The 27,624-nt window shown below is 41.0% G+C and overlaps 1 protein-coding gene across 4 annotated transcripts in view; it reads left to right on the plus strand.

Moving 5' to 3' along the window:
* The first annotated feature begins 664 nt into the window (after positions 1-664).
* LOC137221988 (zinc finger protein 454) overlaps positions 665-27,624 on the plus strand; it is a 51,690-nt gene continuing 24,730 nt past the window's right edge. For 2 of the 4 annotated variants that reach the window (XR_010942238.1, XM_067732542.1), the window contains exon 1: positions 23,012-24,145. Coding sequence is in view for 1 of the 4 variants with exons in the window: in XM_067732547.1 (XP_067588648.1) it covers positions 21,613-23,003 (1,391 nt within the window). In the remaining 3 variants the exon portion in view is untranslated. Of the gene's footprint in view, positions 775-3,547; positions 3,644-12,506; positions 12,597-21,536; positions 26,934-27,624 lie in introns of those variants that run through there. The other 2 variants (XR_010942239.1, XM_067732547.1) reach the window with 2 other exon arrangements.

The following is a 27,624-nucleotide window of genomic DNA, read 5'->3' on the forward strand; positions in this document are numbered from 1 at the left end:
GCTACTCTTTGTTGTGGTGCTCAGGCTTCTCATTGCAGTGGCTTCTCTTGCTGCAGAGCACAGGCTCTAGACGCATGGGCTTCAGTAGTTGCAGCACGCAGGCTCAGTAGTTATGGCACACGGGCTTAGTTGCTCTGCCGCATGTGGGATCTTCCCGGACCAGGGCTCGAACCTGTGTACCCTGCATTGGCAGGTGGATTCTTAACCACTGCTCCACCAGCGAAGCCCTTGTCTGCATTGTATACAGTGATAATTCTGAAGCAAATACGGCAGCACCTGACACTGAGCTAGGAAAGGAGGTACAGTAGCCACCATTCATGGAGTGCTCACTCTGCATCTGGTATGTTAACTACCACATCTACTCAGTCTTCTGACAACTTTGCAAGGGACTCCTCTAGGCTCCCTTTATTTCAGAGGAGGAAAGTGAGGCTTAGCCAAGGCTGTCTGCCCCTTCTTCCCTACCCATGGGTTAGGAACCCACAGGTTCTAATGAGAGGCTTCTTTAGGGTTGCCGGGGTAAGGTTACCGCGCAGTCAACTCCTGGCTTGGCAAGCCACAACCCCACCAAAATGAGGTAGCCATTCGGGAAGCCACCACCTTCCGTCCCGCTGGAACCGCCCCTCCCCCCACCATCCGAGGCCCGCGCCTGCGCACTCCTGACGCCCGCGCCGCGCCCCCGCAGCTTTGTGGGAAATGTAGTCCGGCTCCCCGGGGTGGAGATGCTGGGAGGGGCGGCATTGGTCCGCTGGTTGCTGTGGCTCCTGCTGGGAGAGGGTGAGTGCGGGGCCACGGCGGGAGGCACCGGGTCTGGAGGGCGCCGGAGGGCCTGGCGGGAGGAGTCCAGTACAGCCGGGCAGGCCCTTTAGGGGCGGGGCGGGCTGCAGATGGGCCGCGACCTCTCGGACCCTGCGCAGCGCCGGGCTTCTAGTTCCAGATGTTCCTCCTCTCGCCCCGGGGGCCCAGCCGGGTTGGGAACACCGAGAGCTGAGGCGCCGGACGCGGTCCTTCCACCACCTGTCCCCCGAGTGGCGAGGGCAGGGGACCCGACGCGGCGGCCCCGGGTCCCAGGGGCAAGTGAGGGACCGAAGGCTCTGGAAGTCTCACGGACCCTGGGTTCCTCCCCGTCGCGGGCTGTCCCCCGGACCAACCTCGAAAGTCTCGGGGGATGCTGGACCAGGATGCGGGTCTCCGGGCTCCAGCACCTGCCCTTTGTGTAAACCGCATCTCGGGGACCGCCCTCAGTGATTTCCGATTCCTAAGGGTGATGGCGTGGGCTCCCCTTAACTCATCTCTCTGTAAGAATGGGGAGGCCGACCCTGTGCAGATTTCTGCTTCAGGGAATCCTTTTCTTTCTTTTCTTCCTTTATTTATTTATTTAAAGCAGTTTTTCTCTTACCAAACAAAAAGTTCACTGTAGGACAACTAGAAGATTCAGAGGAGCAAAAAGGAAAAAATCATTTGAAAACTGTCAGAATCTGCGTGTCAGCATGTATATACGTATAAACACAGAAGCGCTTTGTTTTTCAGCAAATAAATGGATATTAGTATTCTTTTCTCCATTTACTTCAAAAGTGAGTGCACAAGTCTTAAGCTCCGTGATTTTTTAATAAATATTTTTATCTGTGTAGTACCACTTAAGATGCAGAATAAACTTTTGTAAGTTTTGAAACTATCTACTTATACCAATTTTTAAGAACAGCTAAGTCTGCTTGTTAATGAACATGAGGAAAAGTATGTCTGTGCCATATTTAATCCTCTCTTTAGGCCTTTGTTTTCTTTCTCAGGGCTGTTGTGGGGTTTTTTGTTTGTTTAGTATTATAAACAATATAGGCCATCTGGCTACATATATCTTTGCATTCTTGTCTCATTCTATAAATCTCTTCAAGTGAAATTTCTAGATCATACTGTAAGGCTTTTGATACCTCCTGTCCTATTCTCTCTAGAAAAGTAGTAGTTTATAAAGATTGCAAGGTAAGGGTGCCTGATTGACCCACAGCACGTCTGAGTGTTACTATTCTCTAACTTTCTGAGAGGTGCAAACAATAGGGTTGTTTAGATTTGCTTATTGAAAACTAGTGAATATTTTTATGCAGTTTGCATTGTGTTATTAAATTGTGTCTGATACACAAGTATATTTCCAATTTCTATGCAGAAATGTTACATTTTCCTATGTTCAGATGTGCAAACCTTCCCTTCATGTTTGGGTCTTTGACATCATTGTTAGAGGGTCTTCTATTCCATATGTTACAAAATGTTCATCTTCATTTTCTTGTAGTACTTTAGTTTCACTTTATATGTAAATTTTTATTCTTTTCCAAATGGTAAGTCCTTGTTCCAAGTTACTGAATCATTCATCCTTTCTTCATTGATGTGAAATGTCACTTTTTTCATATCCTGAATTCTTATATATAAATTTTTTTTCTGAACTGATTGTGTTGGTAGGATTTTAATTTGTTCTATTCACCCTTTTCCCTGGTAGACTATAACATCCACGAGGGTAGAGAGTTTATCTATTTTGTTTACAGCTGTATTCATCCCTTCCCCTAAGAATGGTGCCTGGTACACAGTAGGTGGTCAATAAGATATCTGGTGAATGAGTGACACTATACAGTAACACTATGTTCTAATTATCATAGCTTTATAATATCTGGAGGGCAAGTTCTCACATCCATTGTTATACAACACAATTAACTTTTTTTAAAAAATCATTTTTTCCATAATTAACTTTACAAGATTATTATTTAGCTGTAATTGGTTGGGAATATGTTAAGTTTATAAATTAATTTCAAAGAAGTGACAACTTAGGATACTGTGACATCCTATCCAGGAGTATGGTATGTCTCTATCTGTTTAGCTTACTTTATATATCTAAATAAGCTTAATAAATAAAAAGTATAGTTTTCTCTACATTAATACTATACACTTCTTATTTGGCTTATCTGTAGGTGTTATATTGTCGATGAGAAAAGATATTCACAACCTAAAAGTTGAGAGTTATGTTTTATTCGGCAGGAATTTTTAGGACTTCAAGCCCAGGAGGCAGCATCTCAAGTAACCCTGAGAGAACTGCCCCAAGGAGGCGAGGGGTGGGTGGGGGCTGGGGGGGGGCAGGATATATAGGAGTTTTGCAACAAAGGGCAGGTAGTCTGAATGTCAGAAGATTATGGTTAATTAAAGAAAACCAGATACCTCAAGTTGAGGAATTTAGCACTTTTCTGTGTATGGGAAGATGTAAGAGTCTGGGTTCACTGAAATCATTCCTTTGATACAAATCATTCCTTTGATACTGGGGCCAGTATCCTGTGTTTTCACATCCTGAGTTTCCTCAGGGCTCACTGTGGGGAGTGGCTGCAGTCTGATGGCTGCTAGACGACAGGTATTCTCTTCCTTTCTAAGTTCCCTCAGGGCTCACCAGCTCACTGGTTGTGGCTGCAATCGCTGATGACTGTGACATCCTTTGTTTACTGATATGGCAGGCAGTATTCCATTTCTCAATAGTTTTTGTTGTTGCTGGAGTCTTGTTTCTCACATCTTTTCCTTCCCTCAGCTCTGCCTCCTCTGATCCTGCCCACCCCCTGGGAAGGACACCACAGGAAGGAAGGAGAAGGCAATGGCTGCTGGGCCTCTACTATTGGGAGTTCAGGTGAGCTCATTTTTCTCTCTTAAACCTCTCCCTTACTCCTTGTTCCTGTACTGTAGGTGGGCCTCACCACAGAAAACAGGGCCATTGAGATCTCTGAATGTTGGATGTTTTCCACAAAACTCCCCCTCAGCATCCCTCAGCTAGGTTCTCAGCTTCCAGTTCCTTATTCAGCAGGATGCCTTGGCCTGCTGAGCTGTTGGTATTGTCCAAGTGTCAGAAAAGGAACAAAAATCATGTGAGAGATGGTCCTGGTGCTTATAGGTCTATGGACTTTCAGGGAACATAAAAGAGGTCACATCTCTACAAGGAACAGTCATGATGATTGTACATGTATATGATAATAAGAACAAGCATGGTTAAGTACCCACACTGTCAGTGTTCCAAGACCTGGAAAGAGAGAAGATCAGTGTGGTGACCAGAAGTAGGGTTGGGTAGGGATACCTGGAGAGGATTTGCTGTAATGGAGTCAGAGTGTCCCAAGTTTAAATTCCGACTACCATTTAATAGCTGCACTGTCTTGGGCGAGTGACTTGACTTCCCTTGAAGCATCTGTTCCTCATGTGATGATAGAAATAACAGCATTAACTGTTTGCCACATACTTGACATTGATAAGAATTTCACTGGACTTATTTCATTTGAACTTTCAACAAACTTATGAAGTAGGTATTATTAAATGAAATAAGTAATGTAAGTAAAAGGAGCCCAGCTTTGGTTCCTGAAATGTTGAAGGTACTAGCTCAGCGGTAGGCATTCTTAGCGTTATTCCAGCCACTAACTTGGTGTTTTAGAGTTTGTCGACTGAAAAAAAAATGCACAACATGAGGGTTGTGAGTTAAGTTTTATTTGGGGCAAATTGAGGACTATAGCCTGGGAGACAGCATTTCAGATAGCTCTGAGAAACTGCTCCAAAGAAGCAGGGGGGAAGGTCAGTATATATGTGATTTTGGTGAGGTGGGGGAGGTGCATGCAATCAAGCACATATTTTTTTTTTTGTAGAAGGTTTCTGCTAGTCTCGTGAAGGTTACTGCTAGTCACGAGGAGCAGACATCACCATGAAGGATTTTAGTGCTTTTCTAGATGTGAGGAGATATAAGAATTGGGCTCATAAAATTGTCTCTTGAAAATATCTGACTATCTGAAGACCTATACTAACAGTTTTTCCCAGAGCAGAGTGCTGATCTCCACCCTGAACTCCTTTCAGGGGATGTTGAAAGTCAGCAGCTGTAGTGGCTCACAATTTGATCCTTGTAGGGGTAGATGGCAAGTGCCAATTTGTAGGTGACAAGTTTTAGAGGTGGAGCGAAGGTAGAAGGGACTGGAAGGGAGAGGGAATCAGATACAGTTTGGGGTCAAGTACCAGGAAGGAGGAGTTTGTGTGTTTGGTGGGGTGGTAGGCATGGGAGTAGAGGAGGAGTCAGAGGAATTTAAATAAGGGAGTTGGCATGATAAGAGCTTTTCTAAGAAGAAGTGTTGGATCTCCCTGGTGGCGCAGTGGTTGAGAATCTGCCTGCCAATGCGGGGGACACGGGTTCAATCCCTTGTCCAGGAAGATCCCACATGCTGCGGAGCAGCTAAGCCTGTGCACCACAACTACTGAGCCTACCCTCTAGAGCCCATGAGCCACAACTACCGAACCCCAGCACCACAACTTCTGAGCCTGCCTGCTGCAACTACTGAAGACCACGTGCCTAGAGCCCGTGCTCCGCAACAAGAGAAGCCACTGTGATGAGAAACCCGCACCCCACTCACCGCAACTAGAGAAAGCCCGCATGCTGCAGCAAAGACCCCGCATAACCAAAAAAAAAAAAAAAAAGAAGAAGCAGTGTCTGTCAGCTAGAGGAAATCATAGAGGGAAAAAAGTGAGTAAGGAGCCTAGGCTTTTTTTGCCCTGTGAGATTGCTTGAAAATGGAACCTGCTAGTTTTTGCTAGAACCTGGAGTTGTTCCTTCTCTGGAAAAGGAAATAAGACATCGGGGCACTTTACCCAGGAAACCTTAAGTTCTTGGGTTGTTTTTGTTTTTGTTTTTAGGGTTAGGTTTACTTAACTTTGTCTGCCATCCCAAAGGACTTGTGGTTTTTCTTTATTCATAAGATCATATGTTAGGATTCTCTTAAATATGTCACTTGGTTATTTACAAGAGGAACCAGTTTAAAGGCTTCATGAAGACAAGCACTAACTGTTGTGATTTTTTTTAAATTAATTAATTTATTTATTTTTGGCTGCATTGGGTCTTCGTTGCTGCGCGCGGGCTTTTCTCTAGTTGTGAGCCGGGGATACTCTTCGTTGTGGTGTGTGGGCTTCTCATTACAGTGGCTTCTCTTGTTGAGGAGCACAGGCTTTAGGCGCACAGGCTCAGTAGTTGTGGCACACGGGCTTAGTTGCTCCGTGACATGTGGAATCTTCCCAGACCAGGGCTTGAACCTGTGTCGCCTGCATTGGCAGGTGGATTCTTAACCATTGTACCACCAGGGAAGTCCAACTGTTGTGATTTCTATTTGTACTACTTTCTCTTCTCAGTGTTATCAAGCTCAGTTTTAAAAGGCAACATAACTCACAAAAATAGGTATCAGAGAGAGGGAGTTTCTGGAAGAGGGGAAGCTTTAAGGAGGGAGCACCCGGAAGATTTTGGTTGATGTAGGTTGTGGTATGGTTGTCAATAGCCTTGATTTTATTTTATTTAGTTAAAATAGCACTAACTAAATTTTTAAATCAGCTTTATTTTTCAGGTATAATTTACATAAAATAACCCACTTAAAGCATATAATTCATTGAGTTTTGACAAATTTCTGCACCAACATCATCACCACCCCAGTCAAGCTATAGAACATTTTTATCACCCCAGAAAGTATCCATACCCTTCCTGTCCACAGTCCCCATCCCAGGCAACCACTGGTTTGATTTCTGAATACTTCAGTATGTGTTTCCTAAAAATAAGGACCCTGGTTTTTTTTTTGTAGAAAAAGGTACATGTTTATTTTTCACTCAGGCATAAGCAAAGCAAGGTCATTCCTGGGAGAGGGGCATGACCCACCAGCAAAAGGGCTGTCATAGTGTCAGAGGGTGGGAATGGTGATAGATTGAGGCCTGCAGTAAAAATATATATAGTGTAAGGGCTGTGCTGAGCCCCACCCAGGGAATGCAGTGGAGAATATATTGGCTATTATTAACTTGACAAATATTTAATAGTTTAGCCAAAAGGCATTTGCTGAGCAAAGGACCCTGTTTTACATAGCCAAAATATAATTATCAAAATGAGGAAACTTACTCTGATACACTACTGTTAACTAATCTACAGACCTTACTCTTAATTTGCCACAAATGTCCTTTATCTGGTCCAGGAACTAATCCAGATCACATCTGGCATTTAGCTGTCCTGTCTCCTTAGTCTCCCTTAACCTGGAGCAGTTCTCAGTCTTTGTCTTTGACGACTTTTGACACTTTTGAAGAGTATAGTGATTGATTTAGGAGGTATCAGTGCAGCATTAGAGCTGTATTCCTTTTGTCATCTTTACTAATATTTTCATCTTTCCTACATTGGCCAGTGATGTGCCTGTGAATTGCCCGAGTATGACTTGTGTTTGCCTTTAAATTTTATCTTCCTTTTCTGAATATAAATATTAGGCATATAGTTCTAAAAAGAAATTAAGGCCATAAGATATATTTCTAGGTCTCAAATCCTCAAAAATAACTATGGATGTACATTCTTCTAGCCTTTAAGATAGCTTTTTATATCCTTTGCCCCTTTTTATATTGAGTTGTTTATATATAAAAGAAGCCTTTTATATAATGTGGATATTAGTCCTTTCCCATAAATTGTCATTCTTGTTCTCTGTCATTTTCTTCTAAAATTTTTTATAATCTTCTACAAATAAGTTTTGAAGTCCTATGCAGTTCACTTTCCTTTTCCCTTGTTTGGCTTTGGGATCGTTGCTGTGAAAGGCTTTCTGTACCCTAAGGTTATAGAAATACTTTTCTACATTTTTTATTAGTTTTATCATTTTAAATTTAGATTCTTGAGCTATCTGGAATTTATTGTATATATGTGAGGTTGTATTCTAACTTCATTTAACATGGTGTGGTGAGGCATTTCATCATTCATCCTTTCATTTAACAGATTTTTAGCACCTCCCTACCACGTGCTAAGCAGCGTTCTGGGTTCTAGGAAGGTAGCAGTGAATGAAACAGGTAACACCCCTTCCTCCTGGATCTTCTCTTCTAGAAAGAGGAGGCAGCAGTGAAGAAGAAATACTGCTGAGGACGAGGTTACGTGCTGTGATGGCCACGCAGCAGGGTGGCCTGGCTGAGTGTGACGGGGCACCTTTGAGGAGATGGCATTCAAACTGTTGTAAATCTGTTGAAATAATCTATTGAATAATCTGCTTATTATCCATTGATTTGAAATGCTACCTTTAAAATATACTAAATTTATATATGTATATAAGATGTGCACATATAATATATTCACACACATACGTGCATGAGTTTATTTTTCTGGATTCTGTTCTATTGCTCTATTTCTACTATAGTAACACACTATTTGTTTTAGAATTTATTTTGTTATTTTATAAAGAAAATCCACCCCCCCCCCCTTGTTTTTCTTTTCAAAATTTTGGTTACTGTACTGTTCTTATACATTTATCTTTAGGGTCAAATTTTGTTAGCTATAATCAAGTTCTAACAGAAACAGTTAAAAAGAAAAAATATGCAATTTGGATTTGGATTCATTAAATCTGTATGAATTTGAGGAAGATTACCATATTTACAATGTTTATTCTTCCTACTGAGTAAAAAAATTACCCTTCATTTTATTTGGATCTTTCATTATGGATTTTGTTAACTTTGATCATGAGGCTCTTGCTTATTCCTAGTAAGTATATTCTGAGGTGTTTCATTTTTGTTGCACTGTGATTGGGATTTATCCATGATTGTGACTTTGTTAAAAAAAAAAAGAAGAAATTGGGTTGCTAAGAATTATATTTGAAGACACTTTGCTGTTGTGGTGCCTAAAACTTCATCACTATTGTATCTTCTTTATAAAGTATACTTTCATTATTAAAATATCCCTATTTATTCCATTTGATAATTCATCTTTTTAAAGAATAACAATATCAAAAAAGCCTGTGTTTCAGGTTTAAGAAAACCTCTGCATAAAGGAGATAAACCCACGAAGCTGCTTATTTCAAACACCCTGAGTTACCCCGTGCTTCATGTAGTGCTGGGGAGAAAAAAACGCATAATAAGTGGAAAGGAGAAAGGCAGAAAACATTTTAAGGGATTAACAACAAATACATTTTATGAACGATACAGTTAAGTTTCACTTCAGCCTTTTAAAATGCCTTTCTGTACTAATCTACCCAGGGCTCCATAGTACGTTACATAGTAGGGACAAGCTCTGCAGCACGAGGGCTGGAGGTTTGGGGTGGGTAGGTTCTGCACGTAAGGGAATCTAGGGAATAGAAGAATCTAGGGAAGTGGGGAAGATCAGCATATAGCCCATAGGAGTCTGAGTTTGGGCTTTTAATTTTGCCCAATATGTTCAGCTAAAAAGGCGATTGCCTTGTAATTAATTTATTGAAAGTAGAGTAATTTTTGGAAAGAGTGTCATATTTCTGCTCTGTTGTTTTTCAGAAAGAAGGGGCTTATGTTTTGTTTCCACATATATTCTACCTTATCTGATATTGATATGGTCTCCTCCATGCCTTTTTGTTTGCTTTTGCCTGCTATATCTTATCTCTATCACCACCCCTTTTTAACAATTTTTTGGTTTGTGTTTTAGGTGTATCTCTTGTATGTGCCATATAATTGTGTTTTAAACCAATTTTACAGTTTTTGTCTATTAATAGACAAAGTCAACCCATTTACATTTGTTGTTATGCATGTATCAAGTCTTTTTCTGGTTATTTAATGATTTGTCCTTATTATGCTTTCTTGTTTCCTTTCTTCTCCTTGCTTTAAATTTTTGAACTGATGATTTTTCTTGTTTCCTTTTCTTCCTTTCATAAAATGAAAATTCTGCCATGTATTTATATCCTGCTAGTAGCTACTTTTACTTTTCTTGACACTATTTGTCAGTGATTTTTAACATATTTTTTGTTATTTTGATATATTGATTTAAAAGTATTAGGAGAAAACAATGAGGTAGAAAGATATATGATAAATTCTGTGCCTCAGGGTTGACACTTTTTTCTGGAGTTCATAGCCAGTAGGATGTAAAATACACAACTTGCTTGGAAATTGGTTTCATTCCATCTCTGGTCTCTCCAGTCCTTTTCTTTCCACTAACTTTCTCCCCTTTGCCTATTCACATATTACAGTGCTCTCTGTCCTTAAAGGAAAACCTTTTCCATTGCTTTATTTACACGACTTATTCCTTACTTCTTTTCATACAGTGTTATCTCTCATCTTCACAAAAAGTTTGAAGTAATTTCATCTGGCTGCTTCTGATTCCTGATCCTATCTTCCTTATCTTCTCCACTGTAAGCTGACTTCTTCCTTCATGACTCTTCTGAAATTAGCTAATTTTCGAATCAGCAGATTCTTTTCAATCATCATTCTGTTTGACCCACCCAGCTTCTGATAGTGTTGACTAGTCCCTCCTCTTTGAAACCCTCTTTCTCCTGAGCTTCAATCCTGAGTCTCCTTCCATCTCCCTTTCTGTCTTTCTCTCGCTCTTCCTCTTGCTGAGGATTGCTAGGGTCTTTTCTTGGCCTTCTCCTCACAACATGAGGAGTTGAATGGCCTTGGGTTCAAGCTGTATGATCTTGGAGAGGTTATTTAACCTTTTTGTTCCTCAGATTCCTCATCTGTAAAATGATGACTTTAATTCTGTCACTTTAGCAGGTTGTCCTTTGGATTAAATGAGCTGAGGCATACGAACCTCCTATTAGTACAGAACTGAGTACAATGTGAGTTATCATTTATGGTAACTGCCACTCAGTTAGTGTTCCCTCCTTGTATTAGTTAGGGTTCTCCAGAGAAACAGAACCAATAGGATATATGTAGATATACAGAAAGAGATTATGAGGAATTGGCTCACACAATTATGCAGGACAAAGAGTCCCCATGATCTGCCATCTATACTCGTAGGGCTCAGGAAAGCCAGTGCTGCAGTCCCACTCCAAACGCGGAGGCCTGAGATCCAGGGACCAATGGTGTTAAGTCCTGGTCTGAGTCTGAAGGCTCAAGAGGTAGGAGCATTTATGTCTAAGGGCAGGAGAAAATGGCTATCTCAACTCAAGCAGAGAGAGCAAATTCACCTTTCCTCAGCCTTTTTGTTCTATTTGGGCCCTCAGCAGATTGGATGATGCCCTCCCACCTCTTTGCTCAGTCTACTGATTCAAATGGGAGAACTCTCACAGAAATACCCAGAAATAATGCTTTACCAACTCTCCGGGCATACCTTAGCCCAGTCAAGTTGACACATGAAATTAACCATCATACGCATCAAACAGATAGTGAATGCTTACAGAGTTTTATTTCCTAGTCTAAGGGCTAGAAAACAAAGCTCAAATGGTCTTATAAATTTGAAATGCCATTTTCAAGTCCAGCTGGGTGTTTTGTTGGTTGTCTCATAGACCAACCACAGTCTAGATTTATCCTGTTTGCACATGCTTTCCCCGCATTAACTGGAATTCCCACCCAGTGATTGTAAAGCCTAAAACTCCATGTGCTGCTTCTACAACTCTCAGCTTTAGGGAGCTCCAAAGACCTCGTTGTGAGTTCCCCTGCTCTCCCTGGATAGGCCCCCACCCACTGGGAAAGGCTCCACACCCAACTAGCTCCCCTGTCAGCCTGGCCAGGTACACACCTCCTAATCCTCAACCTAATGGTTTTCACCTCCCTAGCAGCCCACGAAAGTGTTCAAACAAGCCAGTCGCATCTTCCCGTGGGAACCAAGGGTCACCTCAGCCTCCTGTCAGCACCAAGTCTGCCTCCCACAGCCCCTGCGGTTCACTGTGCCTGAGTACAGGCCCCGAGTGGTCTTGCATGGCATGGGGTTTTGAGACCAACTTGTGACTAATGAACTCCTGTCAGGCTCATCTGTCCAGTGCTGGGTGTCATATATTCGGTCACCGTGTGCTATTTAGGGTGGGGAATACCTCCTTCATCAATGGAGTGAATAGGATACAATCAGAACACCACCTACTCTTCTCCAGTGCTAATCTAGAGCAGCCTTCCCTATCCTTCCCTATGACTCCTTATACCTCCTCTTCCTGTCCTTAAATGTGAGAGCACTTTGTATATTTGTCTCTGATTATTTCATGATAATGTCGGGTTTTGTTGCAGGTGTTTAGTTTCTTTTGGAGGATAATATTTTTCTCTCACAGATCTCTTCTGTCCCTTCTAATGCTGCTTGTTTTTTTGTTTTTTAATTTCCATAGAGGGTGTTATTGGCATAATCCTTTGTTCAGTAGAAATTTATAGTTTCAGGAATCAGTGACATTCAAGGATGTGTCTGTAGATCTTACCTGGGAGGAGTAGGTCCAATCTAAATTCTGCTCAGAGGAACTTGTATGGAAAGTGATACAGTAACCTGGTTTCGCTGGGTAAGGACTTCTCCTTGTAACTCAAAACCTACCTATTGCCATCTTTCCCACTATTGACATCTTGTACAGCCTCTGAAATTTGTGAATTTGGACTTGAAATCCTGATACTACAGGACATGGTTTTAGGGTAGTTCCTTAGTGTCCTGTCTTTCAAGGTGAAAGGCCTTCTCTATAGAGAATGGAAAACTGGGAAATCTCAGAAGCCGCACCTTCCTTTGTTACAGAAGCCCTGAAGATGAAGGGATAAGACATATGCTGGGAGTGGTTTTTATACTCAGTTCAGAAGTCAAATTTAGTGTTTTTCCTCCCGAGCAGGGCATCAGCTTTCCAAACCAAATGTGATATCTCAGCTGGATTGAGAACTGAGCCTGATGACAAAAGAACATCCAGGGTGCATTTCCCCAGGTAAGGATCTGGCTGCAAGAACTTGTTCCATGAGTGTCACCTTGAGGAGAAACCACTACAGAGGTCCCTGGGTCTCTTGAGACCTGTACCATTTGCTGTGTGTTTCTCAAATGCCTCTGCATTGTTGATGTCACTCATCCTACTGAGGTCTTGCATGTGTCCTTACCTCAGTGGGAGGTAATATCTTATGAGGATTAAATGAGTTACTACATTTGTGACTCTTTTAAATTGCCTGGAACATACTGAACATTCAGTAAATATCAGCAGTTATTATTTCCTCTTCTGTCATCTGTGCTTTCTGTTCTTTTTCTTTCTTTCTTTTTTTTTTTGGCCATGCTGCGCAGCTTATGGGATCTTAGTTCCCTGACCAGGTATCCAACCCGGGCCCTTGGCGGTGAGAGCGTGGAGTCCTAACCACTGGACCACCAGGGATTTCCCTCATTTGTACTTTCAATCCCTGTCTTTCTATCCCGCTCTACTTTATTCTCTTTATTTTTTTTCGTGAATCTTCTTGGCCATTACCTATATCCATAGCTTCCTTTCCATTATTCATTTAAACATTTGTCAGCTTTTTAAAAGGAGACTAACGTTTCTCTTCCTGTGAATTATATAGGTGTTTTATACAGTCTTCATTTAAAAACAAATGACGAGTGAGTTTAGCCCTGTTCTTTTTACTAGTAACCTTACATTTTATGTATTTCCTTTCTCATTCCTAAATTTTTAATCTGAATCTACTACTTATTTAATCCCATTCTCCTCTAAGCATTTAATGCTTCATAATCTTTGTTATCTGCCTACTAATCCCCCTCACAACTGAAATTTCTTTATTAGATGTTATCATGACTTTTCTCTGAAAAAATGCATTTTATACCTTTATCTTTTCTACTCATGTGAGTGTTGATCACTTCTTTTCATACACTGTTTAAAGAGTTAGGCAGATACTTTTTGATGTCTGGATAGTGTATGGCTATCTAAGTACAGAGCAATAAAAGAAATCAGTAAAAAAACATTGATAGGAAAAAAATCATCTTGTGACCATCGCTGCTTGTTTCCATTAAGCTTTCTAAAGAACAGGATTCTGGAAGAGTCACTGTGTCAAAGGATATATACATTTTTCTGGCTCTTGCTACATATTGTATTTGGATATTATCTTATGCTTTTCATGCTAATTTTTTGGTATAGAATGATTGCTTAAGGTAGCTTTAATTAACTTTATTACAGATTTCTGTGGATTCAATTACTATTGCTATTTGTATTCTTACATAAATAACAAACAAATGTTTTTTGAGCACTGGGCCCTGTTCCTAACATTGGGTGTAGAGCAATGAGCAAAACAGGCAGAGTTTCCACGGGGAGTTTATAGTCTAGTCGGGGAAACAATAAATTAATCAAGAAAGAAGGCAGGGAAGGAGAAGGGAGAAGAAAGGAAGGAAGAAGGGAGGGACTGACTATTCATAGAGTCAGGTGCTGCGTAGAAAAACAAAGCATCATAAGGGAAGTAATCAGTTAACAGGAGTGCTGTTTTATAGGGGTGATCAGGGAAGGCCTCTTCTTTAAGGTGACTACTGAACAGATACTCAAAGTGATGGTCATGTGGGAGCAGATTCTGGACACAGGGAGCAGCAGGTGCAAAGACCTTGTGGTAAATTGCATGGCATTGTTTGAAGGGAAAATATGAGATGTGAAGATTTCTTTAAACTTTGTCTTTCAGTCCTTCTGTGAAAAAATTTATTTCTACTATCATATTTTTTATTTCTACGAGCCTTCTCTTCTCTAAGTGCTCCTTCTTTTTTAATAGCAATCTTTTAAAATGCATGTATTAAATTCTCTTGTCTGTATGAGGATATATAAATTATATTTTTGGTAGGGGTTTTTTGTTTTGGTTTTGGTTTTCTTTTGCAGCATTTTGCTCCCTAGATTATTTTAGTGCATTTATTTATGACTTTGTCATTCTTTCACTGTCATGTTGGTGGGTTTTCTAGAAGCATCAAAGGCAAACAAAGGTATTGCTCATACTGGATTTTCCTCTCCCAGTTTTTTACCCACCTTCCAACTTCTCTATTGGGCTGAATCCTAAAGAATTATCACTTGCATATGATTACATTTCACACTGTATTTCTCTTGTCTCTTTGAATATCTATCTAGCCACTAGTATGTAGGCTCACTGAATTGTCATGATTGAGCTTACTTTTATTTATATGCCCTGCCTAGCATGTTGTTTGTGAGAGTAGGTATTTAATATCTTTGTTGAGTGAATATTAGATGACATCAAGTAGAATTTTTAGTAATCAGGTAAAACTATAGCTTTGAAAATTATATTTATTACACTCATATCAATGAATATTTTAATTATGAGGAAGAGCGAATAAGAAGGGCAAAGCAGCAAGGATGGAATCTTGAGGAATAACATTTGACTGGGGGCCAAAGATGCTCTAGCAAAAGTGACAGAAAAAGTGGTCAGAGGGAGAGGAGAGAGTTATGGAGAGCTGGGCCAAGGGAAGAGAGAAAAACAGAGAAGAGTGCAACAGTGCCAAGTAAGAAATGAGAAACACTATTGGTCTTAGTGTAGAGGAAGTGGCCTGTAACCCAGGGAGGAGCACTCTGGTGCTGCAGGACATGTGCCTGGGGAGAAGAGTGAAGAAGTAAACGAGGACTTTTATGGGGAATTCCCTGGCGAATTCCTTTTATGGGGAATTCCTTTTATGGGGAATTCTAGTGGTTAGGACTCTGCACTCTCACTGCCAAGGGCCTAGGTTCAATCCCTGGTCAGGGAACTAAGATCCCACAAGCCGTATGGCAAGTCCCACCACCACCACCCCGCCCCCCACCTCCCCTAAAAGGAGAGACTTTTAAGTACAGACTATCCTTTCAACAAAGTTAACTTTGAAGGAAAAGGAAGAAAGGGCAGGACCTGAAAGAAGTCAGATGTAGAATGCCTCCGATTTGTTTTTTACTGAGATAGAGACTTGAATGTATTTACAAGAGTAGAGAGGTACCTGTTGGAGAGAAGGAAATAAAGACACAGAAAAGTGGAGGAAGAGAACGGAGCTCAGAAAACATGATGTGCAAATTCCAGATCTTGTTCTTTCTAGATTTTCTTTGATGTTGCTGCCAGTTAGTCTCATTATGCTGTCCAAAACCAAGAGGGGAAAGCGGCAACCAAGTGCTGTGCTCAGCTCTTCCCCAGGTATCATCTGATTTACCTCTCTGTGTGAGTAAATGTATATGTGTGTATACATGCACACACAAAGGGAGAGAATTTATGTGCTCTTACCGAGTCCCCATGTACCTTCATGCCACCTTCATAATGAGCCTCATTAATGGTTAGTACAGGCACATATCTTTGCTTCCAGTAGGAAAACTAATCTAAAAGGCTGTAATCAATGTAGGTGAATCCAAAAAGTTTGTTCATCCTTGCACAGGCTCTCAGCACTGGTGGTTCCTTCTGCCTGGGATGCTCTCCCTTTGATAGTCCTGTGACACCCTCCTTGGCCCCTAAAGTCTTGTCTTCAATGTCACCTGTCAGTGAGGCCTTTCCTGAAGATTGTATCTAAAATTACAAACTTTTCCCCTTACCCATCATGTTCCCTATTTCCATTTTATTGCTTTTATTTTTTCCATAAGGTATACCACTTAAATACTAAGTATTTTACTTATTTATTATGTTGATTACCCTTCTTCCTCTCACTAAAATATAAGTTCCTCCAGGGCACTTTTGTTCATTGCTGTATCCCTAGCACCTTGAACAGTGCCTCACTCAATAAATAGTTATTGAATGAATGATTTATCATGTTCAGAAGATCGATCTGGCTGCTTTGTGGAGAATGCACTGTAGGGTAGCAAGAGTGTTACGTAGGAAGTCCAGTCAGGTGAGTACTGAAATAGTCTGGTTGAATGGAAGGAGTAACTTAACTGTTAGGCTGGAAGAAATATAAAAGGAGAAAAGAAAGAAATCAGCTTGCTCTAGGAAGAGCAGAGCCTGCTGCCCAAGTCTCTCACCCAGGCCCCCGACCCCTGGTCAAATACTCTGCAGGCTCTTGGCCTCTACTGTGGCCAGTCCCAGCCATAAATACTGAAAGAGCTGTGCTTTCCCATACCCCTTGGTCCTGGGGACTCTTATGTCCTGATGAGTACCAAAGTTAATATAAATCCTAAAGTTAACTAGGCATTCTAAGACTATAAGGGAGTATGGGCCATCACTTGAAAGAACTGCTTAGGAATAAAGGAACGGAAGAGAGAGCTGTATATTGACATAAAATAATAATGATAACCTCTAACAATCATTGACCTCTTATTGTGGCCAAGCATAAAGCTGTGCATGTTACAGGTTCTTATTTAATGAAAGCAAAATGGCAAGGATTGGAAATGTCGTCCAATCCTGAAAGAGCTATGGTTTTGATATTTAGTGCTCAGTTCCAGGCTTCAATACTTCACTAATATGAGTAAAGCCACCTTAACAATTCTATGTTTTCCACAGAGACAGTTATGTAATCTGGGAAAAATGAAATTTCCTCCCCTCTCATTTGTCTACAAGTGGTCACACTTTTGGAACAATATTAAATAGTTGCAGTAATAGTAAGCATCCTTTCCTTGATTCTGTTTTTTATTTATTTTTATTTTTAAAAATTTTTTTTTATTTTTTATTTTTTTTTTTTTGCAGTACGCGGGCCTCTCACTGTTGTGGCCTCTCCCGTTGCAGAGCACAGGCTCCGGACGCGCAGGCTCAGCGGCCATGGCTCACGGGCCCAGCCGCTCCGCGGCATGTGGGATCTTCCCGGACTGGGGCATGAACCCACGTCCCCTGCATCGGCAGGTGGACTCTCACCCACTGCGCCACCAGGGAAGCCCTTGATTCTGTTTTTTAGTGTGAATTCTTCTAGTGTTTTCTTTTTATGCTTGGTACAATGCTAATATTTTTGTTTTTGAATCTGGATTGGATGTTGGATATTATCAAATACTTTGAAGCATCCATCAGGTTGATCATATGCCCCTTTTCCCATGACCTATTAATATATTACTAGATTCCTAATAGTGAGCATTCTGGAATTCCTGGATAAATCCTTTGTTCAAACATTTAAACATTTAAGTAACATTTCAGGAATGCTTTAGGAGTATTGCAATTTCTGAATCTTTCATATTTAAGAACATGTATTGTTTTTTTCCTATGCATGTATAGAGTACTGGCTATGTGGAATTCTTGAGTCACATCAGTTTTTCCTCAATCCTTTGTAGACATGACTCCACTGTCCTTCGCCATCCCATGTTCTTGGAGAGATCACTTAGGCCAGTTTTAAAAAAATTTGTAGGGCAGTCTATTTTTTTTCTTTTTCTTAAGCAACAAATCTTCAGAGGTAACTTTTTAAGTTAGGTCTCTAAATTCCATGAAGATATACTGAACACTTACTATTAAGTTTTCTGCAGTATATGTTTCCACTTAAAATGATCAGTATTTTCCAAACTAGAAAATATTTTGTTGTTCTTCTCATTTGTTTTTTGAAATGTCATATATACAGAAGAATGTGTAAAATATGGGTACTACTTAGCAAAAACCTGCCTAGTCTTCTAAGCCCTTTATAAATATCAACTAATTATTGTTCACATATCAACACTAGATAGGTACCATTTAACAGATGAGGAAACTGGAGCACAGGACAGGTTAAGTAATCTGCCCAGGGTCGCACAGCTAACAGTGATGGAGCCAGGCGGTCCGGCTCCAAAGTTGTTGTCTTAATTGTACTGCTTTTTTTATAGTTCATGATGATAAAAATGAATAATAACAAAAGAAAACACCCAGGCACCAGAACCCAGATTCAGATTCAGAAACGGAACACTGCTAGTACCCTAGTAGCTTTATATGCACCTCCTCATTCCCATCCTCTTCCTCTACCCAAGACATAACCACTGTTCTCACTTCTGTGATAACTCCCTTCCCTTGCTTTTCTTTATAGTATTGCTATCCACAGATGAACAATATATTTAGTTATAGTCTGTTTTTAAACTTTATCTAAATGGACTCTTACTGTATTTATTTTTCTGTGACTTTGCTTAAATTATTCATTTATATTGATATGTGTGGCTCTAGTTTATTAATGTTTACTGTCTTAAGCAGTTCAGGCTGCTATAACATAATACCATAGACCAGGTGACTGAATTTATCAGACATTTATTTCTCATAGTTCCAGACGCTGGAAGTCTGAGATCAGGGTGCTAGCATGGATGGGTTTTTGGTGAGGGCCCTCCTCCTGGTTCACAGGATAGAGCAAGTTCCCTCATGTGTGCCACTTCTTATCAGGGCACTAATCTTATCAGGGCTTTACCCTCATGACCCAAAGACTCCCACTTCTTAATATTGTCTCACTGGGGATTAGGCTTCAACATATGAATTTTGGGGAGAAGCAGACGTGAAATCCATAACATTCACTGTTTTCATTTCTCTTGTATAAGTATTTGACAATTTAGTTATCCTTTCTCTTGTTGGTAGACATTTGGGTTGTTCCCAGTTTTTTGCTATTGTACACAATGCTACTTTAAAAATTATGAATCATGGTGAACCTTTACAATATAGATTTACCTAAGTGTATGGACCTACTAGTGGATTTGCTAAATCTTATAGTCTGTGTGCCTGTTCTGCATTCTAGGTAGTGCTAAACTGTTTTTCAAATACTTGAACAAAATTACACTCCTACCAGCAGTATGTGAAGTTCCCCATACTGCACATCTTTCTAAATTCTGAGGCTGTCAGTTTGAATTTTTGAATTTTGTTTCTCAGGTGGATGTGGTAATAGTATCTCACTGAGGCTTTACTCAACCTTCTCCTGGTTACTGTTGGATTGGCATCTTTGCTTATGTTTACTCACTATTCAGGTTTCCTTTTCTTTTTCTTTTTTTAAAATAAATTTATTTATTTATTTTTATTTTTGGCTGCATTGGGTCTTCGTTGCTGTGCATGGGCTTTCTCTAGTTGCGGCGAGCAGGGGCTCCTCTTCGTTGCGGTGCGTGGGCTTCTCATTGTGGTGGCTTCTCGTTTCAGAGCACGGGCTCTAGGCGCACAGGCTTCAATAGTTGTGGCATGTGGGCTCAGTAGTTGTGGCTCACAGGCTCTAGAGTGCAGGCTCAGTAGTTGTGGTGCACGGGCTTAGTTGCTCCACAGCATGTGGGATCTTCCCAGACCAGGGCTCAAACCCATGTGCCCTGTGTTGGCAGGCGGATTCTTAACCACTGCGCCACCAGGGAAGTCCCCAGGTTTCCTTTTCTTAAGTGTCTATTCAAGTCTTCTGTCCATTTTTCTAGTGGGCTTAGTGTTAAACAGATATTGTTTTCCAAGTCTAAGTTCTAGAGCTCTTTTTGGGTCATGTGTTGCAAATCCCTTCTCCCAGTATGTAACTTTTTTTTTTTTAACATCTTTTTGTTTTTTTCACATCTTTTGATGACTGGAAGCATTTATTCTTCCAATGTTTATTCTCCCATTTGGTTTTAATGCTTTCTCCCCAACCCCTTGTTCTCCTGCTTTTATTATTTTAAAATTTTCTTCAACCTCTACCTAGTTTGCAAATTTGATATTTTCTGTGTGTCATTCATCTTTGAATAGTTTTGTCTGTCTGGACATTGTATTTGTCTAACAATGTGAATAGATGTCGCATGTCCTTTATGTTGTTTACTGGGTAGCACTTGGAATGATCTCAAAGAACTTCAGTTGGATAGCTGGATATGATAGAGTGAAGTGGGGCAGGAGGGGTTATTTGGTGGTGTGTGTGTTTTACAGGTGGAGCCTGCTTGGCTTTCCACTTTTTCTGTTTTATGTAACCAGGTCAGATTGGAAGGAGGGAGTCCAGTTCATGTGTATCTTTTGCTTCATAGTAAACCTCCTGCCCACAGACCTTTGGTCTGTTGATTCAGTGTTGATCATTTTGATCAAGCTGACAAGGTGATTCTTGGATTGTAGTCCCTGTCCTCTGCCTCTCTGCCTCCAGGATGTTTTGTCTGGGATAAGAAATGGGATCTGAGAAAATAAAGTCTGAGTGGCTACAAGGCCTTTCCTCCAGCCCATCTCAAACAGTTCAACAGATTCTCCCCTACCTGCCTCTGCCACTAGTTCATATCTGTAAGGAATGGATATTTAGGAAAGGGTAGGGCCCTTTAGGACTCTCTTACCTAAAGAGAGTGAGAAAATCACATGCTCCTTGTGGAGCAGAGGAGCTTTTAGATTTTGCCATCCTCCCTTGAGAGTTTAAGTTTCAAGTGTGTTCTGGTATTTTTATGTTCCAGACAAGTATGTTCCCTAAGCATAGTTTATATACATTAATTTACTTAATCCTTATCAGATTATTTTATCCTCATTTTATATCTCTGAAAACTCAGACTCAGAGAAACAACTACTTAAGATGATAAGTGATTAACAGCCAGTGTTTAAACCCACGTTTGTCTGACTCTAGGGTAAACAATCTTTTCACTGTGTCACACTGTGATATTTTATGAAGATTTAGTATCAGAATTATAGGCAGCCTTCGGGAGGGAAGAAACTGCTGGTAGGAGTACCAGATAAATGTTCCAGGGCTTTGTGATCTGCCTCTCCCAATCCCAGCTCATCTGTATATCTTCCCTTAGTTCGATCTTCATTATTTAGTCTTGTCCAGTGGTCAGTGATTTCAGTATCTGCATAGGCTCCTATGCAGATACTGCATATGCAGCCTCCTGCATACTCCTATGCAGCCTCCTGCATAGGCTCACTCTTTCCTCTGCTTACCCTGCTTCTAGTTTCCCTGTTATTTATGGATGGCTCACTGTTTTTCCCTCCCTTCCAATTCTCTTCCTAATTATAGGGACATCTTTGAAAGCTCTCAGATGTGCCCTATAGTTATTCTCAGTTTCATTCTCTTCCTCCTGCCTTATACAGTTTTCAGCACAGAAACCAATGTATATTTGAATTTTTATTTTTTTCAGACTGGGAGATAAGACTTGAAACCAAAGAGTCAACTACAAAGCCCTAATTACTGAAGATTTATCTTATGGGGTAATAATGGAAAGAGAAGGTCTCTGGCATTCTTCTTTAGGGGAAACCTGGGAACCTGATAATTGGTTAGAGGGGCAACAGAAAAACCAGGATAGACATCTGGGCCAAGTGCACATTACCCATAAGGAAACCCTCACTGTGAGAAGGACATGTGGAGGTAATGAATTTGAAAGATGTTTCAGTCAGGGTTCAATCATTGATACACAACAAACTATTCCTGTGGGGAAAAGTCCTCACAGTTGGAATTCACATGGAAAAGACACTAAACAAAATGCTGAATTAGTTAAAACTCAAAGAATGTTTGCAGGAAAGAAAATCTATGGATGTAATGAGTGTGGGAAAACCTTCAGCCAGAGTTCATCCCTCCTTAAGCACCAGAGGACTCATACAGGGGAGAAACCCTATAACTGTAATGTATGTGGGAAGCACTTCATTGAACGCTCCTCGCTTACCGTACATCAAAGAATTCATACTGGAGAGAAACCTTACAAATGTAACGAATGTGGGAAAACCTTCAGTCAGAGCATGAATCTTACTGTTCATCAAAGAACTCATACTGGAGAGAAACCATATCAATGTAAAGAGTGTGGAAAAGCTTTCCGCAAGAATTCATCCCTTATTCAGCATGAAAGGATTCATACTGGAGAGAAACCGTACAAATGTAATGAATGTGGTAAAGCTTTTACCCAAAGTATGAATCTCACAGTGCATCAAAGAACTCATACAGGAGAAAAACCCTATGAATGTAATGAATGTGGAAAAGCCTTCAGTCAAAGTATGCATCTTACTGTACATCAGAGAAGCCATACTGGAGAAAAACCCTATGAGTGTAGTGAATGTGGAAAAGCCTTTAGTAAGAGCTCAGCTCTTACCCTGCATCAGCGAAATCATACTGGAGAAAAACCCTACAAATGTAACAAATGTGGGAAATCCTTTAGCCAAAGTACATACCTTATAGAGCATCAGAGACTTCATTCTGGAGTAAAACCTTTTGAATGTAATCAGTGTGGGAAAGCTTTCAGTAAGAATTCATCTCTTACTCAGCATCGGAGAATTCATACTGGAGAGAAACCTTATGAGTGTATGATATGTGGGAAACATTTCACTGGGCGATCATCCCTTACTGTACATCAGGTTACTCATACTGGAGAGAAGCCTTATGAATGCAGTGAATGTGGAAAGGCCTTCAGCCAGAGCGCATACCTTATTGAGCATCAAAGAATTCATACTGGTGAGAAGCCCTATGAATGCAATCAGTGTGGAAAAGCCTTCATTAAGAATTCATCCCTTATAGTGCATCAGAGAACTCATACAGGAGAGAAACCCTATCAGTGTAATGAATGTGGAAAAGCCTTCAGTCGGAGTACAAATCTTACACGGCATCAGAGAACTCATACGTGAGGGAAGCTTCCATGGGATCCTTCACCATGATGAACTCTTCAGTGATAATCAGATCAGTCATGTGATGTAGAAACCTAATAAATGTAACGATTGTAGTAATCTTTTAGTTGAAGTATAATATACCATATCAGAAAATACAGAGCACTGCAGAGAAACCATATAAAAGTGGAGAAATCTTGATTCAGAAAGTAAAACTTTATACCAGAAGGTTTAAGTAGCTAATGTTCTAAGCAATGAGGATTCATGCTGAAGATAAGTTCTATTGTATTATACTGCAGATTCTCCTTTGGACATCAGAGACTTCACACTGGAGAGGAAATGTGAGAGTGCTTAACTGGATAGCCCAAAGACCTGGTATGTAGTCCTGATCTGCCACTAACTTGGACAAGTCACCTACTTTCACCAGGTCCCAGTGTCCTTATTTGGTAAATGAGGGATTTTAGATTTAGAAGGCTCCAAGATCCCTATAAGATCTAAAATGCTACAAACATAAATATGCTTGATTTTTCACCATGTTATATATGTTATCTAGATGCTCCTATTCCATAATCCGGTTTTCCTGAATGTTTTGAGTCAAAATTCTCTACCTCTGCCAACTTCTATTATCCCTCCATGTCCTTCCCCCTCTCCCTGTTATTTTCTCCTCTGAAATATTGGCTGCTTGCTACCAGATGGTAGAATAATTGTGCAAATCTTAATGCAATAGCATGCTGTTTTAAGTTCTCAATTAACAGTCATTAAACTATTGTTAAATAAGCTAATTACTTAGAAAACAATATAACAAATATAGTCTTTGAGTACACAGGATTCAAATACATCTTTGTGTTGTACTCTATCAAAGTGGAAAGCAGAAGAGGCTGAACACTAACAGACATGAAAATTTGACATATTAACAAAATCTTTGCTACTCACAACATATTCAAAACAATCATAGAGAAAGATTTTATAGATCTATAGTTATGAGAATAGTTAAGGCAATTTATTTTATACACATTTAATAAGTGCTAAATAGGTGATAAATATGATTAGGAAATCAAACTGCATAAGATTGTTTTGTTTTCCAAGGGCTGAACCGAGAAACTGGCAGTGGGATGGGAGAGGAAGGGAAGAATTCAAGCAATAATAAGGCAGAATCTAGGTAATGTAATCAATTAAATGTGAGCACTTGAATTTATTTGGGTGGATGGGTGCCATAATTAACACAAAACGTTGACTGACTTTGTGGGGCAATGATGAGTTTGGTCTGGGGGTATTTTATGAGCCTGTGGGTATCCAAGTGAAGATTCCTGATAGGCAGTAGAATAAGTAGAAGGGGCAGTGATAAAGGGTTTTCTGGGAGTACTGTCTTTGAATGCAGTAAGTGGAAGGCGTCATCAGTAGAAGCTGAGGGGAAACAACAGGCAAAAGAAAAATGAAAAACAAAAATCAGGAGAAGGTGGTGGCATAGAAAAAAGAATTTTAGCATAGGGATAGGAATATTTCATATTTTCAAATGCCACAGAGGATTAAAGTAAGATAAAAATAGAAAATGGCCTTTGGTTTTGGTTATTGATAACCTCTGTAAATTTCAGTGGGTTGAAGAGTGACTTAAAGGTTGAAAGGACTTAGTAGTTTGAGAAAGGAGAGATTTAGGAAGATAACTAGAGAGAGATTGTGGTTGAGAGAGGGTGTATATATCAGAAGAGCTTTTGGCTACAAATAATAGAAAGCCCAGATAACAATGGCTTACAAGCAAATAGGGATTTGTTTTTCTCCCATAACAAATCTGGAGGTGGTTGGCATTGGTTCACACAAAATAATTCAATGCTTTGAGTTTCATGACTTTTTCATCATGTCACATGACGGCTCCTATAGCTTCAGGTAAAATATCTGCATTCAGAGCAGGAAGAAAGGGGGTGTGTAGCACCAGCAACATCTCTGCCTTTTATCAGAAAAGGTTTTCCCAGAAGCCCCTCAGCAGACTTCTGCCTAAACCTCACTGACCACAGCTGTGTTGCATGGAGGCTAGGAGCAAAGGAGGCTGAAAAAAATAAGTACTTAGCTCTTCCAGCCTCTATAGAGGAGGTAGGCAAGGAAAAGGGGGGATTGAGAAAGGTGTTGATTTAGCCAACGAATAATCTGCCAAGAGCATTTGTATGATTTAAGGTAGAAGAACTGAGCATGTTTATCACTGCATGGGAGAGTCTGAAGGTGCAGAAAGGAGGGGATGTGCAGCTCAAAGTGGGAAAATAAGATTTGGGGCACAGGTGGAGGCTGCAGGGATCTTTTTTCAACAGGAGGAAGGAAACTTTCCACTGGGAGAGGTGGGAATCAAGAAACGATGGGTACAGAAGTTATCTGTGGGTGGCAATGGAGGAGGTTCCCCATGGACTCTGAGTGTTTGGAATTTGAGCAGTTTGGTTTCTTTGGGCTACAGGACCTCTATGGGTTTAGAAAAGGCAAGGACTAAGGAGGAATGAAACACTGAATTAATTGTAACCTCAGAAACTTAAGATTTTAAATAATGTCTCTCCCTTGCATCCAGCTTCTTCCTTTCTCTTCATGTATATTCTTGTTCCCCACCTGATCTCGAGACAGAAATGGAGGGGAAGAAGGAGGCAGAGAGATGGGTAGAAAACAGATGGAAGATTATAAAGACAGTAGCAAAATTAAAGGCTCAAAAGAAGGCAGAAGACAAGGGGGATAGGAAGAATAAAATGTATTGAAGCCTAAGATGGATGCAATAACCCCAAACTGGTAAAATATTAACACTTAGAGGGAGCAGCAGGAGAAATGGGTCAGATAAATGGGTCAGTAGAAGGTTTCACTACTTTTTCAGGAGTTTTGGAAGCTTTGGGCCCTTGTATGTCAGTGCTCAGCCATTCTGGGCAACAAGGCAGGAGGAAACTTCTGCACCTTTCCTCTATCAGCAGGAGCAGGACTCCTGGTCCCACTTACTAGACATGAGACCTTGGGCAAGGCACTTAATATATCACTGTCTCAGTTTTCTTATTTGTTAACAGTGCAAACCTCATAGCTTTGGATTACATTCAATACTAATGTAAAGTGCTTATGAAAGTGCCCAACACATATTTAGTGCTCAATAAATATTTTATTATTATTATTCTTATATATCTGAAAACAGAACAATATCCAAACTCCTTAGCATGGCATCCACAACCCTTAATTATCTTAGGCTCTCAAAGCAAATGCCTTGTAGGAAGGTGATATAATTGTAGGAGGCTCTCTCTTCCCCCCACCCCACCCCCACTGGTGTAACAGCCTCCTAACTGGTTTCCCTGTATTCCCTCTAGCCGCACCACAGCCTGTTCGCCCCACAGCGGACCAGTGATTCTGTCAAAATGTGTTCAGCCAAGCCACTCTTTTGCTCAAACCCCTTCAGTGGTTTTCTGTCACAAGAGAATACATGCAAACTTTTTACGATGTCCTTCAAGCCCTCTAATTACCCTTCCAACCTCCTCTCCCACTCTCCCTTGTTCACTATGCCCTCTCCTGTCACACTGGCCTTGCTAAACCACAGGCTCACCAAGCACACTTCTATCTCTGGTCAGCATTTCTGTTCTCTTCCCAGATATGCACATGGTTTCCTTCCTCACTACATTCAAATCTCTGCTCAAATGTTACCTCCTCAAAGAGAACTTCTCAAAACGCTGCTGAAAATAATTCCCACCTCCCCACCCCCGTCACACTCTAAACCGTAACACAGCCTCAATGTGTCATCACTACCTCATCAATACTTTCTGTTTATTGAGTACCCCCTCTAGTAGAATTCCACCTGCATAAGTTCAGGGTTTCACTATTTCTCCAGCCCCTAGAACAATGCCTGACACATAAATGCTCCAAAAGTGTCTATAGAATGAAATCTTCAGTAAAAGCCAAAACAGAATGCCATAGTGTTACGTAAGTAAAGTCACTGACACTGCTCAGAGGTCCATTCTTGGCTTTTTTTCCGCCACCGACAAAGTTAAAACTCTCTCATCTTTCCTTCCCGAGCTCCGTGAAAATTCAAAGGCAACTAAGTATCTCCAGTCGGATCTTTCTATATTTTACCTCATCCTTGCCCGCCTCCGCAAAATACTGTCCACAAAAATAAATACCACCTCGCTAAATACCACCCAGTTGTACAAGACAGACTCCTTGGCATCCAGCTCCTTCCTCCTGATAAGTCGTGGAGAACCAAGTTTATTCTACCTGTCGACGTTTCTCGCGCCGTGCCCTTGGTCCCGTGGCCACCACTCTAGTCCCAGCCACTATCCGCTGGGTCCTGAACTGCCGCAGCAGCCTCCTCACTGGTCCGCAAGCCTTCTGCCCGCACCTCCGTCCTCCCGGTCCCCGGGCCCCACTCATCGCCCGAACCACGCCCCAGCACGAACGCCAGGCCACACTGTTAGCTTTTTTGCATCCCCGTGGCCGAGGCACAGTCCCGCTGCCTTCTCAAGTCATCTCCTCGCGGTCCTCCCTCAGGAACGCCCCTTTTCGACTTGTCGCCTCCTTCTGAGTCCTTGGGGGCCGTCCTGGATCAGCTCTACTCACCGGATCAGGTGCCACTTCCTCGGACTGACCTTCCTCATCCCTTCGTTAACTTTTCGTTGGTCTCTGCCTTCCCTAGTCTGACCC

Source organism: Pseudorca crassidens, chromosome 3 (assembly GCF_039906515.1).
Source record: "Pseudorca crassidens isolate mPseCra1 chromosome 3, mPseCra1.hap1, whole genome shotgun sequence".
NCBI lineage: Eukaryota > Metazoa > Chordata > Mammalia > Artiodactyla > Delphinidae > Pseudorca > Pseudorca crassidens.